At 43.5% G+C, this 19,921-nt stretch overlaps 1 protein-coding gene across 3 annotated transcripts in view; it reads right to left on the bottom strand.

Moving 5' to 3' along the window:
* Positions 1–5,994: 5,994 nt before the first annotated feature.
* The window catches only part of CCN4 (cellular communication network factor 4), a 57,036-nt gene continuing 43,109 nt past the window's right edge, over positions 5,995–19,921 (bottom strand). For all 3 annotated transcript variants that reach the window (XM_072851848.1, XM_072851847.1, XM_072851849.1), the window contains exons 2-5: positions 13,216–13,495; positions 8,864–9,121; positions 6,868–7,061; positions 5,995–6,372 (exon numbers count right to left, since the gene is read on the bottom strand). In XM_072851848.1, the coding sequence (XP_072707949.1) occupies positions 6,073–6,372; positions 6,868–7,061; positions 8,864–9,121; positions 13,216–13,495 (1,032 nt within the window). In that variant the 3' untranslated portion in view covers positions 5,995–6,072. The remainder of the gene's footprint in view (positions 6,373–6,867; positions 7,062–8,863; positions 9,122–13,215; positions 13,496–19,921) is intronic.

Genomic DNA, 19,921 nt, shown 5'->3' on the forward strand with positions numbered 1-19,921 from the left:
TGGTTTCGCCCCATGTGGCGGACCTGGCATCGGCACGGGGCATGGCCAACCTGCCTGTAGGGCTTGGCGAGCCTGCCCTGAGCAAGGGTGCCACCCAGCCCCTTGCACACCAGTAAGATGCACGCTGTCAGACCCCCTTGCCTTACCTCAGGCCTACACTTGCATCTCTCCAGCTGGGAAATTGTCATTTATTGACTGATTGCAATGTTTTTTTCATTTATTTTTAATGATAAACAGTGACCAAATTAAAAAAAAAAACAACAAACAAATCATAGTTCTTTACCACCAGCTGCCAATGTTGAACTTTGATCCTGTGGTGAGTCCTTCCATGCCGCTCATGCAGGCTCGGCAGGAGGACATCTCACAGGAGTAGAGCCCAGCACAGTTGCCCCAGGATCAGCACTTTATTTGGAAGTGCAAAGTACTTAGGAGATGATGGGTTTCCCAGCCTCTCCAAATGCGGTGGCTGAGAAAGCAGCCAGGAAGCCCTTCAGGCAAGATCGGGTGCCTGGTGGCTGCACATGTGCAAGCAGAAGACCCAGAGGCAGCAGGGAAATGTGCTACCCTTGCTGAAAGCTATTTGCAGAGGCGTGGTTGCCTGGAATGTGCTTAAAAATGCAGAGGACTTCCCTTCCCAGCAAAAAAAAAACCACACTGAAGGAGAAGGCTGGGGAGAGGGTGCTTTCTCGACCTAATGTCCCGGTAGCCATAAGGAAGTCCAACACAGACCCGTCACTGCGCAGGACAGGAGGGCACTCAACGTGTTTAAGTTCCTGCTGAGACAGGTAACCTACTTCAGGCTGGAAGGCAAACTTGATCTGTGGGAAAACTCTACAAGTCTTTTTTTCTGGAATTAAATGGTAGAATCCTTACTGGGGTTAGCTCTGAGGATATGTAAATGCAGGGATATGGAGTAATGATTCTTTAATTTAAATGCTTTTCCCCGTGTCTTTAATAACCTTGTTTGAACAATTTCTGTCTGTATGGGTGCTGCAAACAGGTTACTCCTGCAACCTCTCAAGAGAGCTGATAAAGAAGAAATGCTTATGCAGGTTGAGTAACACACTCCACTTTTCTCAAAGACTCCAGACAGGCTATCCCACGTCCAGTAAGAGTGTTGGGGGAAAAAAAAAACCAAACCCTAGAGCCAGAAACAGACCAGCAAACGAGGACATCTGAGTTGGGGAACACCTGGTTTTCTCAAGCTGCCAAAATATTCACACTTAAGGAAATGCTCTCAAAGCATCCTTTTTTACCACATTGCTGGCTCTTTATTTTTATTTTTATGTGTCCTCCAGTTCAGGGCTTTGTCACAGGTTGCAAATGCACACTTGGACATTGGCTAGGCGAGGAGATTGGAAAAGGAAAAGAAATGTCAGTGGCAAACATATTTCACCTTCTTTTGCTTGCCTAAGCTTCTAAATGAGGTGTCAGTCACAGATTCATTAATCATTTACCACTTATGAGGTTATTTAATATCTCTAAACCATAGTAGCAGCGTGCCACCTATAAAACCTCACCATGATGCTGTACGAACAAGTAATAAGTGTTGCATAGTTAGTGTAACTCAGACTGACATTGCCAAACCAATCTGTTTTTCCCATTAATTTTTCATATATTTCAGTGTATGAAGCTTACAGAAATAACTCTGTAGAACTGTTTAAATTGGAAAGTCACAGTTTGAAAAGGTATGTGTATGGATATGTGCCTGTGGTTAATGAGAGCACTCTGTCTCCATCAGTTTAATAACCTGCTTGTCTTAAAACTCCTTCAAAAAACTGGGAGAAAAAAAACCTCAGGGTTTAATTTACAAGATGACACAGTGTTTCTGAATATTGAGGTCTTCCTGGAGTATTACATATACACAGCACAATCCCAGCGAGCACATCAAAAATAAAGCAACTGCACCACACCCTGTTTCCAGCTGCATGCACGCTGAAATGGTGTTTTAAATACTAGTCAATGCACAATATAAAGGCATCTTTATAAGCCACATTTTTGCTTCTTTTCATCCTGCAGTGAGTGGCTGTCCTGCTTTCTGAGGCTCCTAAACAAGGCAGCTTGAGCCACCATACTGACTCTGGTAAAGTCCCTATGGAAAGCTAATGGCTATGGTCACTGGAGCTAGCTGGAGCCTGCCATTCATATCAGATGAGCCGACCCTCAAAATCCCATCCTCCATCCTTGTCCCAGCCTACAAGACCAACAGGATGATTTGCGTGAGCAGGGTGTGTGTCAAACTGTCTCAGCTTAGCCCGGGTTGCAAATTGTCACTCCCATCCTTTCTCAAGCCTTTCCCTGGACCGCTGCACCAGAGGTGTCTAGCACCAGCTCAGAGCCTGGTATCTCCTCAAGTGTGTTATTGTTGGTTTCTTGGATGATGGTACTGCTTTCAGGTCCCAGCAGAGACCTGGGCCCATTGTACAAGGCACTGCACAAGCGTACAGTGAGCATCAGTTACTGCCGGAGGAGTTTTCACTCTCAACAGAGGTGATGAACAGTAGGGCTTGGTTGTTCTGGCTCTGAAGAACTAAGGAAATGTGAAGCAAAGGGCGGGATCCATGAAAGTCTTTGAGGATCTAGCTCCTTCATGTATTTAAACAGTAACCATAAAAGTACTTTTGTAAAGATACGTTATTTGCACAAGTGCACAGGGAGCCGGGGAACCAAATCTAAAGGCTAGTCCATTGCCTTAGTCCTCGGGCTAATCTTTAAACATCTGTTAAAACAAAGGATCTCTAATGCACCACAAACTGCAAGTCAAGTTCACTGGCTACAAGTGTTGCTCTTCGCCTTTGTCACCAGCCAGACAAGCAGTTGCACAAGCAGCAGAGCTAACTGGGCTTGGTTCCCTATAGATTTGTGTCCCATGTCCCCAGAAACTCCTTTACAGCAGTGTGATAACTGCTATTCCACATCGGTGATGCCTTCAGCTCTCCCTCTTCCATTGCTGCTTGTTTCCAACTGGCACATCTGTTCAAAATCCGTTAATGCTGCTGTCGTGGTTGGGCCACACTGCAGGTGCGTTGGCTGCATGGCAGATGTGCATGGGCTTGGTAGGAGCAATGTGGTGGGCCTCTCCCCTGTCCTGCTATGTTGATTCATTTTTTATTTCAGGAATCACAATGTTTCTGAGATCTTTACTCTTCTGCCTACTTTGTTTGACATTTCCCATGAAGGCACTGACTGAGACAAACAAATGGATGGCATGGTTGCACACGCCTTGTTCCATTAGGAAACCAGGCTAGAAACAGAAGCATCTTGGGTGCGCTGGGCGAGATCTGTGGTTTCTAGGCATTCACTTCACTAAAAACCGACAAGCACTGGAGCTGCTGGTCATGCATTAGCTTACAATAGCTGCTTTTATCTTGCAATGAAAGCTGTGTGTTTCAGCCACAGCAGCATTTGATTATGGTGGTTACAGCATTAGCTAATTACAAAGCAAAGCAAGCCTATTAAGTGCCACAGTTTGGGGTACGTCTTTTGATCCTGTTTTCTTGTTTCCTTATGTGTACATGTAAGACAGAGAAAGACTGATTATACCTATAAACACACATTATATATGCACTCTATTTTATGCACCACAGACTGTACCATAGGAATATATATATGTAAATATAAACATATATATTCATGGTCATGTTCATATATGTTTTATATATAATATTATATACAATATTATATACAATATTATATAAACGCACGCACATAATACTTTCTGTATGTGCATATACACACATATACATATGTATAGATATATACATAGATATATGCATGTGTGTGTATACACACATATATAGATGGTATTTTAAGATGGGCCAGAACTAGAACGCAGGATTCCAAGTCATACTTCAGGGATCTTATTGAGAAAGAGGTCCTAGGATGGCTTCCTTACCAAGTGCCTCAGTACAAACCATTTCCCCCTTTGGAAAACCGTTGTCAACTTCTTGGCTAAGGCCTCTTTTTCTTATGTCCCCATGGTCTTTTTTTACCAAGTGATGGAGTTTAAAATTTAACATTCTCCGTCTTGCAAGTGCTGAGCTCCCATTTGGGCTGAGGTGAATAGGTCAGATGTGACCTCTCCTGTCACATCATCCAGGCCAAAGGCAGTCATGAGGCTGAACCTTGCAAAGTGCTGGTGTCCTCAGGTTCCTTATCACCAGAGGAACAAACAGGAGAGGAGCTTTGCACCTGCACTGGAACATGCAGACAGGGGTCACCCTTCTTTTGTGCCACTGGAGATTTCAGGGAAGCTTCAAAAAAGAAATAGTAAAAGCTTTGAAATAAGGAATGACCTAGCTCTATGAAAAATATATGGGCCAAATCGTTGTATACAAACAAAGATGCTATTGAAGTTAACAGCTTTTGAAGTTGTACAGCATTTCTCCTAGGTGTTTTTACATAGGGTTTGCATTATTTTCAGCCTGCTCGCCAGAAACTTTAATTTATCATAGCCAGAAAGACTTACGTCTCCTGGGAACTAATCTAGCTTCCTCTGGGTTATCAAGATGAAGACAGTCAACTTGCCAGCTGAAACTAAAGCTAAATAAGTGACTGATTTAAAACAGTTGCACCATCCGAAGTTCAGCCCTATACTGGTCCAGTCTCCAGACCATGTGTCACTCAGCAGTTCTGCTGTGCCACCAGGGATTTTGGAAGCAGATACTACAGTTCCCCACGCAGAAACACATTTCTACTCTCCCAAGTGAAGCAACAGAGAATGTGCCATGGTGCATGGGTGCTGTACTAACAATTTATTGGAGAAAAAACTCTCCATCATCCTTCAGTGACGATAAATGTATTGCCTGGAAAGGCAATGACAGGGTTTTTTTCTTCTCTTAGCTGACATTTGCATGTGAAACCACTTCTGCAGAAAATGTTTACATTGATGATTACTCTAAGCAGCAGCCCAGTTGCGACTGTTGCACCAGAAGCTATGCCAAGGGTTGTCCTCTCCTTTTGCATCCACTCATCCACAGAGCTGATGGGAAGCCTAACACCTCTTTTCTCATTTAGCACGTCTCCTTTCCTCTACCCTAGCCATGTAAAACAAAGGTATGCATCGCTGGCAAGGTGGCAGTGGGAAGCAGGATCTGCATGCTGGTAACACAACGGGGAGGAGGAGCTGGTGGTCCCCAGGCACAGACCACACCATTTCTATGTGAATAAATGGGCACACCAGGTATTGTCCTTCATCTCTCATCCGACTCTCTACATTTCATCCATCAGCTCTGCAGAGCTAAGATAGGAGCAATATGTAATCCATAGACAAGAGGATCTATTCTGAAAATATGAGCTCTGGGGTGGCCATTTTGGATTCAGAGCATTCAGGCTGCTCAAGCTCAGAGCTGGTAGAGAAACTGTGAAAATGTCCCTGGCGCAAGATACTCCAATAGGTCGAGGTGAGTCCAAGGAGAGCAGGACACAGAAGATCTTTGACTCAGCCTAGTGCAGTGAGACAGGGACTCCTTAAACAGAGATTTCAAGAGAAACCCTTGGTTATTCCCTTGAATTTCACCATGGGGTGGGATCTGACTGGGAATGACAGAGGGGGAGTTTCTAGGACTGATCTCAGTGTGACAGAGACCTGAGTCTAGTCCCAAGGGTCACCAGCATCAAAAACTGAAGTCTAACGTTGAAAATAAAATATACAGGCTGATGCTCATTTTCCAGCTTAGACCACATCATTCAAGAAATGACAGTAACAATGTCTGAAGCTCATGTCTAAGCTATTGACAGCCATACTTTTGCTGTCATACTAGTGTACTATTCTTTCCTTTGGGCAATTAAACTGCTAGCCTAATAAATGGCAGTGCCAACAGGACTGTCATTTAAGTCCTGGAATCTGTGCATAGAGGAATTTCTGGCTGTCGTTAATGGATGGAGGCCTATTAGAGTTGAAAACCCTGCTTGTTCAAGGCCTCTCCAAAACCAGTGTGGCAAAACAAGGAGATTTAACATCCTAACCCAGGAAAAAACAAATTGTACATTGGCAGTGGATGAAAGATTCTCCTTTTATTTTAAAACCTCTGTAAAATCAGAGCAATGGGTCAATTCCAGCATTCAGCCAATTTAATTAGCGATCTCAGAGTAATCGTGGTAATGAGCCAAGTCAGCAAAGATGTCATTGGGGTTCTTGCAGTTCAGGTTGCAAAAACAAGCATTGATCCACATGATTTTCCAGGAAAACTCAGTTCCATCTGGGCACTCAAACCTCACTTCAATAGTCTTGGACTTGTAGGGTGTGCAGCACCTGTTGTCTGTGCAGACACCACAATATTTGGGTCTATATGGACTTTTGCTCACGCATCCTGAGATAGTGTAGTTCATTGGTTCATTGGCCCTGTAGACAGCCAAGCACTTCTTTCCAGGCTAAAGCAGAGAAGAACAGAAAAAGACACAGGTTAATATTAATTGCTGACACAGGTAGGACATGCAAACAATCTTCCTGATATTTAGAGGATTTTGAAACTGTTAGGAAGCATTTTACAGCCCTGGTCTAGAGGGTGTGACAGATTTACATGTGTAGACATATGAAGCCAGAAGCTGCAAGTAGGATAGCCATGACAGTAGTGCACCATTGCTTTTCCACTAACTGAGGCTGAACCAGCAGTGAGCACAGCAGACTTGGCTTGCCTTTCCTTTCAAGGACTTTTGGCTGGAATTAAAGTTCTCAGGGGAAGGTTTTCATACTAGTGTGTGGAAGCACACATTTTTGACCTCTCTGCAGCACAGTGAGTCCACATGTACTCTCTAACAGCTTCCAAGATCAGAAGTGCAGCCCTCAGAGGCCTGAACGCTGCCAAACAAAAGCTGACCCCATGTCCAGGCAAAGCTCAAGGGGCACAGTGGAGAAACAGTCCTCACCTTAATGTGCTTGGTTATATCGACCTCGCAGGGCCGCATGTTGCACAGGCGGCTTTCCTTCAGGAGCCGGCACTGGTCATTGTCGTTGGAAATCCTGGTGGAGATGCCCAGCCCACAGGTCTTTGAGCAGGGACTCCAGGATGAGGTGTGAACGATGCAGTTCTTCTGCCAGGCTTCATCCTCTCCCTCGTATGCTGCAGAGACCAGATGAACCCCTCATTATTCAGCTGGGGCAGCTTTCCATATTAAACACTCTCTCCCCAGCTCATTACACATTCAGGCCGCTAACCCAAATAATTAAAACACAGCGAAGTGGCTCAGCATTCCTGCAAACCTCCTCATCCCACCCCCTTTGCTGCTGACCTACTTGTGTCAGACCCTCCAGTGCTGCGAGCGCTCGGGGCCAGGGCTAATTTCTTTATTTCCCTTTGCAGTCTCACACAAGGGGTCCTTGTCTGGGACCCCCAGGTGCTGCCACAATACAAACACTTAATTACAGAAGCCTGCACCAGCCGGTGCAGAAAAGGGATGAGATCTGATCTCACCATGAAAGTTTATTTCTGAGCCCATTCAACTGATTCCCTGTAGCAGAAAGTGGTTGACAGTCTTTGCTGGATGGCCGAGGGGCCTGGGAAGCAGCCATAGCCTTTCACTGGGAGGAAGAGCAGCTTGAATAGCTCTCAGGGAGCTCGGCAGCCACTTTAAGAAAGGGTGGGCTCTGTTTTGAAAGCAGCTGACAACCCCAGTTCAGGTTCCTTCACAGCCTCAGCCAAAGTCCCCACTGGTCTGCAACTCACAGTACAGCCCACAGGCAAAACTCTGATAGAAACTCTGCTGCATTGAGCTTGCTCACTATTATTATTTTTATATTAATTATTATATTAAATGTAATAAATGCTAGTCTCACTTCTGTAAGACTTCCACTTATAAAAGAAAAAGTCAGGCAAGGACAGCTGTATTATGCCCATTTTGGGACACAGGCCATGAAGACATAAGGCCAATTTCAGTAGTAGAGGTTTTGAATTTGGACCTACCTCACAGTTCAAAGCTACCAGGGACAGAAGTGCGGGCTAAACTCTGGTGTTTTTAACCCACAAAATGGAGACAGAGGCTTTGTTTTGTGCAACAAAAATACAGACCAAGGACTGGGGAAAAAACCCTTGCCATGAAGGAACCAAAATCCCGGTTTGCAACAAGCATCCTATGTCTCCTTGTACTCTGCTTTGGTGAGATAGTCTGTAAAATGGGGCTAATGTGGCTAATGTCACTACACTGCATCACAGGGTGTTATGAGGATAAATTTAAGACATATGGCAAGGTCAGCCCATCTTAAGCATTTGGGACCATGTTTGAGGCAAATGATACCACCTCTGTGCAGTGGGCTGTATGATCCCCCCTATGAATGTGAGTGCGAGGGAAGAAGATACCTTATGTGATACATAAAATAGGTAGTTCAATAATGTTCTCAGTCCAGAATTGCTAAAAAGCTATACTAACACAAAGACAATTTAGCCCAATTGGCAGTGAAACTTCCACCACAATAACTGTTTTCAAGGTATTATGTAAGTTTGGGACTACTAAGATACAGGGGCTTTAAAATCATACTACTAAAGCAATATAACCTAGGCAGAAAGCCTCAGTCCCAAATTAAACTGAGCCCAATCTGTTTTCTAGAGGGCCCAGACTGAAAAAAAAAATGTTGAAGTAAAAAGGACTTGTGGCATCTTCAAAGTGCCAGCAGATGTGTGCTTCAAAGGGGGCTTTGTCACACAAGCGTGTTTGGTGAATCTCATAGTGCTGCTAAGGAGTTCAAGCACACCACTGGTGTTTGCATGTCCTGTCCTTCACTACATGCTGTATAGGAGTCTTTGTGCCTTGTTCACACAAAGACTAGACACCTGCCAGGTCTGGCAGTACAAGCTGATGCTTTGCGTGAAGAGACTCTCACTTCAATTCCCCAATGATGGAGGAGAGGTCCACCTCACTCCCACCATACCTGTAGAGGAGATGTGGCGTGGAGACGTCTTCCTGATTTTCTTGGAGTCATCACAAATCCACTGCTCGCAGCACTTCCCTGCCATCTTAATCAGCTTTGGGTTTGGGCACCAGACAAGGGGAGGGCGTGAATTTGTGCACATGGGAATACAGCCCACAGCCCCGTTAATGCACGTGCAGTTGTATTTGCAGTTGGGCTGAAATGTGTCCCCATTGTTATACCTGACTCCATTGAGGACACATCCTACACCCACAATCTCTGAAAGGAAAGAAAAAGAGAGAAAGACACACAGAGAACAGTTAAAATAATGCTGGCAACAAACAGCGCTGATGTGTTTCTTTACCAAGCTGCTCCCTGGGCTAACGGAGCCAACACAGAGACACGGCTGTGCTGCGGGGCAATGTATTCAACGTGATGCTGAGCCAAATGTGGTCACACCATCTAGGAAACTGTTTTCATTCTGAATCACAGCAAAAAATTAATCTTTTAATGGTTCATGGAAAAAGGAAGTTAAAAAATAAAACAAATTTTATCCACAAATGCTCACTTAAAAAATCATTTCATGGCATGCTGGTAAAAGTTATTCACAGCAGGAGCAATCCAAGTAATTAAAACAGACATTGAGTGAAATTTCAGGTTTTCAGGAACATATGAGAGGACTACATGGAGTTGCAAAAATGACATAGCTCTTCACAACACCTGTACCTGTTGGAAGCAGAAGGAGGAGGACAGCCAAGGTAGCAAAGGAGCACCTAAAATGGCACTGGATTCCTATATTTAGGCAACTAGATCCCACTCAGTTTATCTCATAACAGTTTTCTTGAAAACTGAAGTAACACATTACAAAGCCATGAAAATTAGTATTTGATGTATATTTTTAATTAAAATCATTTAAAAAAATCAAGCTTTTTGATTGCGCATGAACAGGAATCACATTGATTCAGGAACTAAGACACAGGTTGTATAAAGTAGCACCTTTTTTGTTTCAAAGTTATGGACAGTTATTCGGAACCAGTGGCAGAAATCTTCTAATGGAAAATTCAAACTTCAGTTTCTTGTTTGGTCACACGGAGGCAGTGTGCACACACCGATCAGGTTGCTCAAGTTTTAAGTCTGGTCGGAAATGGAGCTGCAATGTGGCTGCTTCAGGGCCAAGACAAATTGAAATGCTGGATTAAAATTCTGCAAAGGCTTCCTATTCTTAGAATGGGCTGAATGAAAACATCAAATGCAAATCCCTTCTTCTGCACAAAAATGAGACTTGTTGGAATTTGAAGCATGGATCCAGATCTCCAGTTTGTGCTCAGTTCTGATTTTGATAATGCTTCAGCTTTTGTATTGAAGAGGCATCACTCAGTGCTGGAGCCGGAGCTAAGGATTCAGCTTCTAGGTGTGCTCACGGATTATGACAGTTTAAGAAAATGCTGTATTTCCTGGTGTTTTGTTACCAGCATGTCCCTCCTGGACTGTGTTAACTCAGCCTTCTGCAGGTCTCCTACATCAAGAGGTTCATCATGAGACCATCCCCATACATAGACAAAGGGGCTGCTGAATGCCTTCATGCAGAACCATGCTGAATCTGCATCTAAGGCAATTTGGGAGCACTTTGCTGTTCCTGGCCCCACATGCACACCACCTGCGTCCCCACCTGGGCATCAGCACCCTGCTGTCCCTGCTTCTGTGCGGAGAAAAGCCAACAACAAAAGGAGAGCTGTAGTGACTCCCAGCAAGCTCCTATCTGATGTCCAGGTGACCAGAACCTGGGACACACCTCAGCATGCATGTCCAGATACAGCCTGAATTTCCCCCAGTTTCTCCCCATTCCCTTTCCCAACACCAGTTCCTAGCTCTTTCAGGATCTTTATTTTCCACAAATAATATTGTTTCTGTAAGTCCTGCATGCACTGGAGTCTCTAGACCTAGCTTTTGGCATCCAGCTGCAAAGCAAATTCCCCACAGCAGTTAGTCCCCAACAACCAGCACAGGAGTCCCTGCTCTTGCCTTCACTCACCCTGCAGTCAGGACAATAGCTGGTATACTCAGAGTGGAGTGATGCAGCTCATATATATGAGCCAGTGCATGAGAAAGAATGTGTCAGCAGATCCTGTCACAGAATCACAGAATCACAGAATCGTATAGGTTGGAAAAGACCTTTAAGATCATCGAGTCCAACCGTAAACCTAACACTACCAAGTCCACCACTACACCATGTCCCTAAGCACCTCATCCAAACGTCTTTTAAATACTTCCAGGGATGGCGACTCAACCACTTCCCTGGGCAGCCTGTTCCAATGCTTGACAACCCTTTCAGTGAAGTAAAATTCCCTAATATCCAGTCTAAACCTCCCCTGGCGCAACTTGAGGCCATTTCCTCTCGTCCTATCACTTGTTATCACCTGGGAGAAGAGACCGACCCCCACCTCTCTAGAACTGTCACGTGCATCTGCCTGGATGTTGAAAGCAAGGGGAAGACCACAGCTTTCTATGGCAGCCAGAGACAAACCGCTTCACTTCCTAACCATGGAAAGACCTACTTCTCATGTCCCTCAGCTGTGTACACCACAATGCCCCTCACCATATAGCCGTAAATGTCACATAATAGGGGAAATATTGTCATGGCAGTAGGCATGTGAAAGTTCATCGGATTGGGAATCCTTCCAGGCCTCACTGGAGAAGCTGGGGATCAATCTTCCTACATCACAGTGCTGTTGCCACAGGCGTACTGAATGCCTGTGATATATGGGAGGACTACAAAAACAAAAAAAAAAATCAACTAAGAAAGCAAGCATTTAAATAAATAAACGCAAAGCAACGTGAAGGTCTTTAAAGAGGCAGCTTTGAGACAACATCCACATTGTTTTCCTCTCCCAGTGCTGGGCCAGCTGTAACGATATCATTCTTGACAGATGTTTGTCTAATCTGTTCTTACAGACCTCCCATGAATGCTCCACACACATTCCAGACATACATTTGAGTGATCTCATATTCTCTTTTCTTAACCTTGGATCTTTTCTAATCTTGAAAATCCCCGTTTAAGCTTACAGCTCCTTGCACATACCTTCTCTTGTTGTTATTTTGCCCATATCCTACAAAAATCTGGTTAGACTGCACTTTCTGCATGCTTGTTTTTTGTGGCTGAGCTAATGCAAAGCCAAGTTCATTTCTTACTACACTTCCCATCCTTCTTCTGCTGAGGAACAGCAACCCCTAGTATCATTTCTGTGAGAAACTGCCAGCTATCCTGAATGTCTTTACTCCTCAGACTTGCCCCTTGTGAAACTTCTGCTGATTTTCTAAGTTTATTGAAGCCCACTGTTCGCAATCTTTTCTCTTTCCTGTGGTTCAGTTATTCTATCCATCTTGCAATCAGCTCTCCTCCAGGTTTCCTTCCACCTTTACATTTTCTATTAGTACCTCATTCATGGTTATATTCCAGCCTAGAAGACCCTCCCTGTAATTGGCTTTTTCCTGTTTATGACTCTAAAGCCATAACCAATATGTTCTAATAACTTGCTAAACAGTCAGCATCCTTTCTGATCAGCTATCTGTGTGGTTGTACTCATGATCCTTTCCCTTTTAATCATTCCCAGAGTAATGGTTTTCCATCATTTATGACATTTATGAGTGGATCAGATAGTCCCCATGTTCTGGATCTCAGAACAGGTGAATATATCCTTGACGCACAAAACACTACCTCATTACTTTTTCCTCTTCTTCTTGAATAAAAACATTCCAGTCACATGAATTATCCCACCAAGAGTTTGTTATGACAGGCAGGAAGAAATCCTGCTGCTCCATGGCAGCTAACGTGACTGAAACCATTGTAAGATTAAGGCTCAGACCTCAATTTGTCACTGAGAAACTTTGCTAGGAGATGATTCATCCCTGACCCTCTTGACAGGATACCACGTGCTATCCTTCCTAGGGATCCACTGTTGGGAATAAGCCAAAAGCATCTCTTTAATGTCATGGTTTTCATGTAGATGCCCATATTGCTTGTCTTTAAAACCAGCTGCATATCTATCCTTCCTTCATCCCCAACCATCCCCCACTACAGCACCTCCTCCTGTTACCGTGAATACAGAATCATCTACTTGCAAATCTGAAGACCTTCAAATGCTGGTTGCTTCTTGCTCTTGGCTGCAGCCAACTCAAAGAGCAAGAATTCAGATGTCATTTCTCATCCAGCCAACTGCCCTGAGAAGGAAGACAGCTATAAGGAAATTGAAGATGATGAATGGAGGATGATGAGCGTACAGTCAGGTATCTAATGAGATAAATCTCAGCCATTGCTCAGACCGAGGGGAGCTGCCAATGTATATCTAAGTCGAAAATATATGTACATCACTTACGTGCACATACTCCTATTTCGTACCTAGGTCTGTCTCCACTGTAGTCACAGTACAAGCCCCTGTGGAAATCACAGGTGTCGGCCTCAGTGCAATTTTCTCCACGCTGCTTGGCACACGTCTTGCAGCAGTCGCAGCCGTCTGTGACCAGGCTGATGCCTACCGAGCACCGAGGTGGGGACTTCGGACACTCGCACGGCCACTTACAGTACTGAGTCCGCGTGTAGGCTTCTGTCATGGAAGGGACGGTGGGGGTCATGGTGGTGGAGGTCTGGGCAATGGCCTACAAACAAAGAAACACAGCTTGGAGAGCGTTCCAGAGAAAAAGGGGCTGCGAACCTTGTGGTGATTAGTCCTCAATAAAATTCCCCTCAGGTCTAAAGAGACTGCAAGGAAACCAAAGAATTAATGTCAAAGAGCCATAGAAAGGGACTGGTCACTGCTCTCTTGTAAACCCCTTCAGATACCAGCTGAGGGCAAATGCTCTGCAGCTTGGACTAGCACCCAAACTGCATAGCCCCAGTCTGCTGGTACTCAGCCTTTTCCAGACCTCTCCTCTCTAAACAGAGGTCTCTCTCCATGTAGGAACACAGGCCCACATGTCAAGACCCCTCTGATACATGAAAAGAAGGTGTGACATGTCTCCAGTCTGTGTCACCCTGTGGTGTTTGGCGTTGGCAGAAGATTGTGCCACCCCATAGCTGTCGTGCCTGTTCATTGAGACATGGCTCTAGGGCCTCTTGGCTACTCAAAGGCTTCCTCAGGCAGCAGCAACTGCCCTTCAGGTCACCAAGCAAGATAAAGGTCATCATGTTGCAGTATGAAAGCATGAGACGTGGCACTGTTTGGCCCCGTCTTCCTCAGGTTTATCCACATTTGTGTGGGTCTTGCAACCGAAACACTGGATCCCATACATCCACGAGGGGACCAGGAGCAAGCCTGTGAGCCCACCACACTCACAGACACCCAGTCATGAACATCTGCGTTGTGAGGGTGATCTGAAACCCACAGGCTTAGCACTCCATCATGGATCTCCTGAGGATGTCTTGGCCATTTGGTCTCTTCTTGCAATACCACTAATACCACAACTGCTGCCTTAGAATATCCCAGCCCTTTGACTTGAATAGAGATGAGATTAGACACAGGAAAAGATAACCTCTGAAACCAAAATCTGCCTAACTGTCTGTGAATGTCTTGATGCACAAGTTCACCCACCTCTCTCTGAAAAATATTTTGGTTGTCTCCACCCCTATAACACAACACACATGCAGTTCAACTCCCTGACAGAGTCCCAATCCTAAGCAATGAAGCTACACTATGGATATAACATTTTAAAAAATGTAAAAGATAATAATAATAATAATAATAATAATAATAATAATAATAATAATAATAATAAAGAAGTCATGTATTTTCTCTAAGCACTCTGACAAACACTTATTCATCCTTTGCAGTGTCCAGACTACTATATTAAGCAGAAATGCTCTCTAAATCCTAATGTAGTAATGAGGCTCTTAGGTCTGTTTGTGACGGGGTCTTCCAGGTCTCACACTGTAGTTCCCATGATGTTGCCCTGGCCCACACAGTCAAACAATTGGGATATTTCTGCAGTGATTTTCCACTTACGCCTTTTGGCATATGCTTTTGTCCTACATGGAGTCACTGTGGGACCTATAAATCGGATGAGTGTAAATGAAGCTTCATAATGTTAGTGTTTCTCCCATTAGCCGTGCACATATATTTGCCAGCGTGGTGAGCAAGGCAGGAAAACTTTTATGGGGAGGATACTGCCAAGTTTCCATTTCCTGATCTCCATTTCCTTGGCAAATAAGAAAAAATAAAGCTGCAAATTAACTAAAAATCTAATAATCAGATAAAAAAATCTGACCAAGGTAAATCAAGGTAGAAAAGGAATTTCATGTAATGCAGTGATGCTACTCCAGTAGACACATTCAGGTCACTATTACTGAGATAATGGAGTGCTGGGGTACCTTAGCTCATAGCAAAACCCACAGAGGGTTTTGCCTTCTGTACTCGCCAGTCCCTGCAGAGCAAACTCTGGATGACATTTAACATGCCAGCCATGCTTGTGGGGCAGGAAGGGTGCAAACCAGCTCAGCAACAAAGCAAAGACGTGCCTTTTCTACCAGGATCACTGCACAGAAAACCTGAGCTGCACATGGGAGTCAAGCAGGGCATGGTAGCTCAGGCACAGAAACAAATGGGGTTATTTACAGGCTATCAACAGCAGCCAGAACATGATCCTGCTTGGGCACATGTGGTCCTGAAGCCCTTTCTGGTGACAAGATTTGAGGGCTGCAAAGAATAAGTGTGTAACCCTACAAAGTTCAGACAAGGAAAGTCAAGGTCTAGAAATTACTAAGGCAATCCCATCCATTCCTGGCTACTTTGTACGGTACTATATATTCCCCAGTGTTTTGTCCTCTTTACAGTTTCAGATGTCTTAAACAAAAGGCTTTCCACCACCTCTCCATGAAGAAAATGCCCCAATCCAAGGCTTTGTGGGGAAAAGCATCCCCAAGAATTGCAATCCCACAGCCGATGAGCTATCCGTCAGGGTACCTCTGCAAAGCCCTTTTACTGTCTTCTACAGCTTCCTTTCTAGCAGACTCAAATGTTATTAAAGTACATTTCTAAACCTGCTACTGCTGTATCTGAAGGTGTATTTAAGTATCTTCATAATTAGTTACCCTGTATGTAGAACACTAAATTGTTAACACATTGCTAATCACTGCCAAATAGGCAATGTGTTTGCTCTGGGCATAATTCCCAATTCCATTAAGGCCCCCTTTACAAACAGTTGGCCTTAAAGTTGGCTTAACATCACATTTAAACTCATGTTTAAACTAAAACATACCAATATAATTTACTCCCACTTTAAGGCTCCTTGATGCTGCCAAAGTTGTTAAAAGGGAACATTCAGATCAATGAAAAGCCCTGGCCTTTTGATAGTAGTATTTTTCATTCCACTCACAATAATTTGAGTAGGTGCAATAAGCTGTCACTTGAGAACAGAGGCCTCTTCAAGTGCAATAAACCTATTTACTTTGTTGCTGATCATTAAAAAAGTGCTTAATAATCAAATCCAGATACACAGACAAAAGTCACGCAGCTATTTAAAGAGCCCATTGCCATGGCCCAACCCTTTAAGTAAATCCCTTCACAGTCCCTTGTTTCTATTGTCAACACTGAGCAAGCAAACAGCTTCCACCCTGTGGAGATATGAAAGTGTCTGTGAATCAACTTACGTAGCAAAGAGGAACCCTGCTAGTAGATTTTAGTTAATATGTGAAGGACTGAGGCTGAATTCTTGTAAAGGACTGGGTAGCTGGGAGCCATTCGGTGGCTTGTGATAGACAGGAATTTAGAGTAAATGATTTAACAGCCCTTCCTCTAGGTCTAAAGCCCTACCTGGCCAAGAAAGCTTTTCAAGTGTCCTTATAATGACTAGCTGTTGTAGTTCTTGGACGTGCCAGCTGAAACATCCAGTGGTATGGTTGAGTGAGCCATAGGAAGGACACTTAGTGTGGGCTGCATGAGCACCTTGAAATAATCAATGTGGACAGGCATTAAAATACTATGACTCCCGTATTTTACAAATAGGGAAGGCGTGGAGGGATGGAAGCGGCATCATGTCCTAAGCTCCATTGCCACCCAACCAAAACCCAACTTCTGGAAACTGTTGTCCACTGGACACTAGAACAAGTGCACAACCTGTACAGCTTCCAGGCCCTCTTCCTCTCCCCTCCTAAGTCCCTCAGAGCTTTGCTATGAGAGAAACAATTCTGTAGATTTGTAAAATTCTTGGCTTTTCCTTTTCTATGGTTAGCTATCATCACTGGAATATCTAAATCCTTTTGGAAAAGTCATTCAGCCCTACAACTTCAATGTCGCAGAACATTTTGGGATATAGACACTTTCTTATTAATAAGTATGATGGTTAAGACATGAATAATGCTTTATAAATACCACAATAAAATGACTCTTTGTACAGGTGGTATCAACAGGAAATCACACTGTAAAGGCCTTCATGAATGGCCATCTTTAAATAGAAAAAAAACAACCAAATAACCAAACAAAAAAACCCCCTCATGTAAGTTAAGGTTTCGGGAATCATGCCTTTAGGGTCAATATAATGTATAGGAGGACAAACGGTTTTGTAAGAAATCCAAAATGAGAGTGAAGAGAAACTTAACACCAAAAAGTACAGTGGTGGGGGTTTGACAAGTTTCTTTTAAAATATCAGAAAGATAAAAGAATGTGCCTGCTAGGAAATTAATTTTTCCAGGTACTGGTAGTTAACTTGTTTTGTATAATTACTCTTCAATCTTGGGATCTGCAGACCCCAATTTATCTTGGATACTAAGGACAAAATATTCCACCACAAGTTATTCATGAGCTCTAATTTTGCTGCTTTTGGAGGTGCAAGCCTATTCTCATTAAAACAAGATGAAGCCTTTCTCACCCTACCATGGCTGATAACTCTCTATTAAAGTTGCTCCTGATTTATGCTTGGCAAGCTCCAAAATTACTTTCTTTTTGCATCTGCAGAAAATAGTATTTCGCTAGCAACAATTTCCAGCTAATTTCTGTGTTCACATTCAAGAGGAGAGAAGGAGAAAATAAAAAATGACTCACTGCCTGCCATGGCCACAAACTGAATAGTTTTAATAGCCATGAGTTTTACTATCCAGGTCTGGGTAGCAGCATTTTCGCAGCATGTTCTACCTACTGGCAAAGTATATTTTCAATTTGTCGGAAAATACTGTAATTGTAAGTTTGTTTTAGTTTTGAAAACTGGAAAGCCCAAGCTACGGTGTTGAAATTAGTGTATACAGTCCAAATTGCAAGCCAGCCAGATATATAGCAGCACTTTTACATAGTGCATGAGGAAACCTCCAGCTTTGCTTTTAAGCAGCAAAGCCCTAGATGCATTGCAATATATTTCTTTGCTTCCAGTTTTTACAGGTGTTTAAAAATATATTCATGTGTATTGATTTCACTGTTTCAGTGCTGCAAGATCTTACTTTTAAAGCCTTTTTCTTTCAAGTATTTTTCTCATCATGATAAGCTGGGTGAAGGTAGGGAGAAGCTATCCATGTTCTTCCCCTCCAGTTTATTGATGGGAAAAAGTCCAACAAGGACAGTGACTTCTAAATTAAATTCTTCTGGCTATTGGCAGAGCTGGGAAACTGGTTATGAGAGGTTGGTAGATAGAGGTCTGCTCAAACCATAGTACCTTATCACCTCCTGCTGTTTTCTCCTTGGTGGTAATTTGCTCTGAAAGACGGACTTTTGAGCTCACTTTTAGCTTCACAAGCTGTGTTTTGCAGGGCACATGCCATTAGGTGGACTCCTTTTAATTCCCCACAGTAGAACACATTAAAGGAATGTTTTAACCTACATTTCTGATACTGCCTTTCTGAGCAAATGCCAGATGTCATTGATGGAGGGATACAACGTGATCTGGATTATCCCCTGTCCTCCATCTCTGACATATTCACAAGAGAGAACGGTCAGTGAGGAAATCTTTATTAAAATGTCCTCCTTATTACTATGTGATCAAATTGGCTGATTTGCAGACTGACCCAAACATCCTTACTGGTGGGAGTTTACGCACCAAGGCCTGACAGCATCAGCCTGTTACTGTTTAGAAAAAACTCCAGACTCTGCAGTTTGGCTGTCCTAAACAGGGACCCTGAAGTTAAAAACACAGCTTTAAGCTAACACTTAGGGATGCATCTCCCACGAAAAGGTTGTGTATTTGTATGGTCTCTCTGCCAGAAGACACATCTGCTTTCTCCTGGTTCCACCTACTGGCAGAACTATTTAGACAGCACAAGCAGAAACGCCTGTAGAGCCAGCTCCAACACCACGTACCACCCTAAATGTTCCCATTAACCAAAATTATTTTAAAAGGCACCCCAGGACACTCACATCCACATTCACAGAGTTGCAAACATCCTAATACTAACCTGACGTAGCACAGTTCCCAGGGGAACACAGTGTCTGGAGCTTAATAAAGAAGTAAAAACGAAAAGACAAGATGAAATATAAATAATGGATTAAATAAAGCCACATACCCGTCCATCCCTCAGTTGCATCTCTAGGCAAGCATAGAGATTGCTTAGTTTCATACCAGAACAGACAGAGGTTAAAAAATCATAATGCATGTCATGGAGATGGGCTCATTAGCAATGAGAAACAGGACCTGGCTTACATCAGTGGGCTTAAAACAGATCCTCAAGGTAGAAGTTTGTTTCTTGATCTTGCTCAGTTGGAACTTCTGAGCTGAATATTGCTGAATATTTGCATTATTATTATGCCCAAAACAGATGGGTCGACAAAGAGCCAGTTCTTACAGCAAGATCAGCAGTAATCACAGTACCATCAGGACTGCCTCGCTGTTATGCTCTTGCTACAAATCCCTAAGTCCCCATGAATGCTCATAAACTATCACCAGGTAATACTAGTGACAAGTGAGCTAGCATCAGGACAGAGATATAAATCAGAGTCTGCAGGACATGTAATGGTAAGAGGAAAATATGATTATTCGGGGCTCAGCTTCCCCAGAGTCTGCATGAGCTTCTAGATACCTCATTAAAATTGATCCCAGACATGAAATCTCCAGAACATATTGTAAAATAACAGAGTCTGAACCCAGAAAATATAAGACAGTTTTATAATA

The sequence above is a fragment of the Ciconia boyciana genome, chromosome 2 (assembly GCF_034638445.1).
Source record: "Ciconia boyciana chromosome 2, ASM3463844v1, whole genome shotgun sequence".
NCBI lineage: Eukaryota > Metazoa > Chordata > Aves > Ciconiiformes > Ciconiidae > Ciconia > Ciconia boyciana.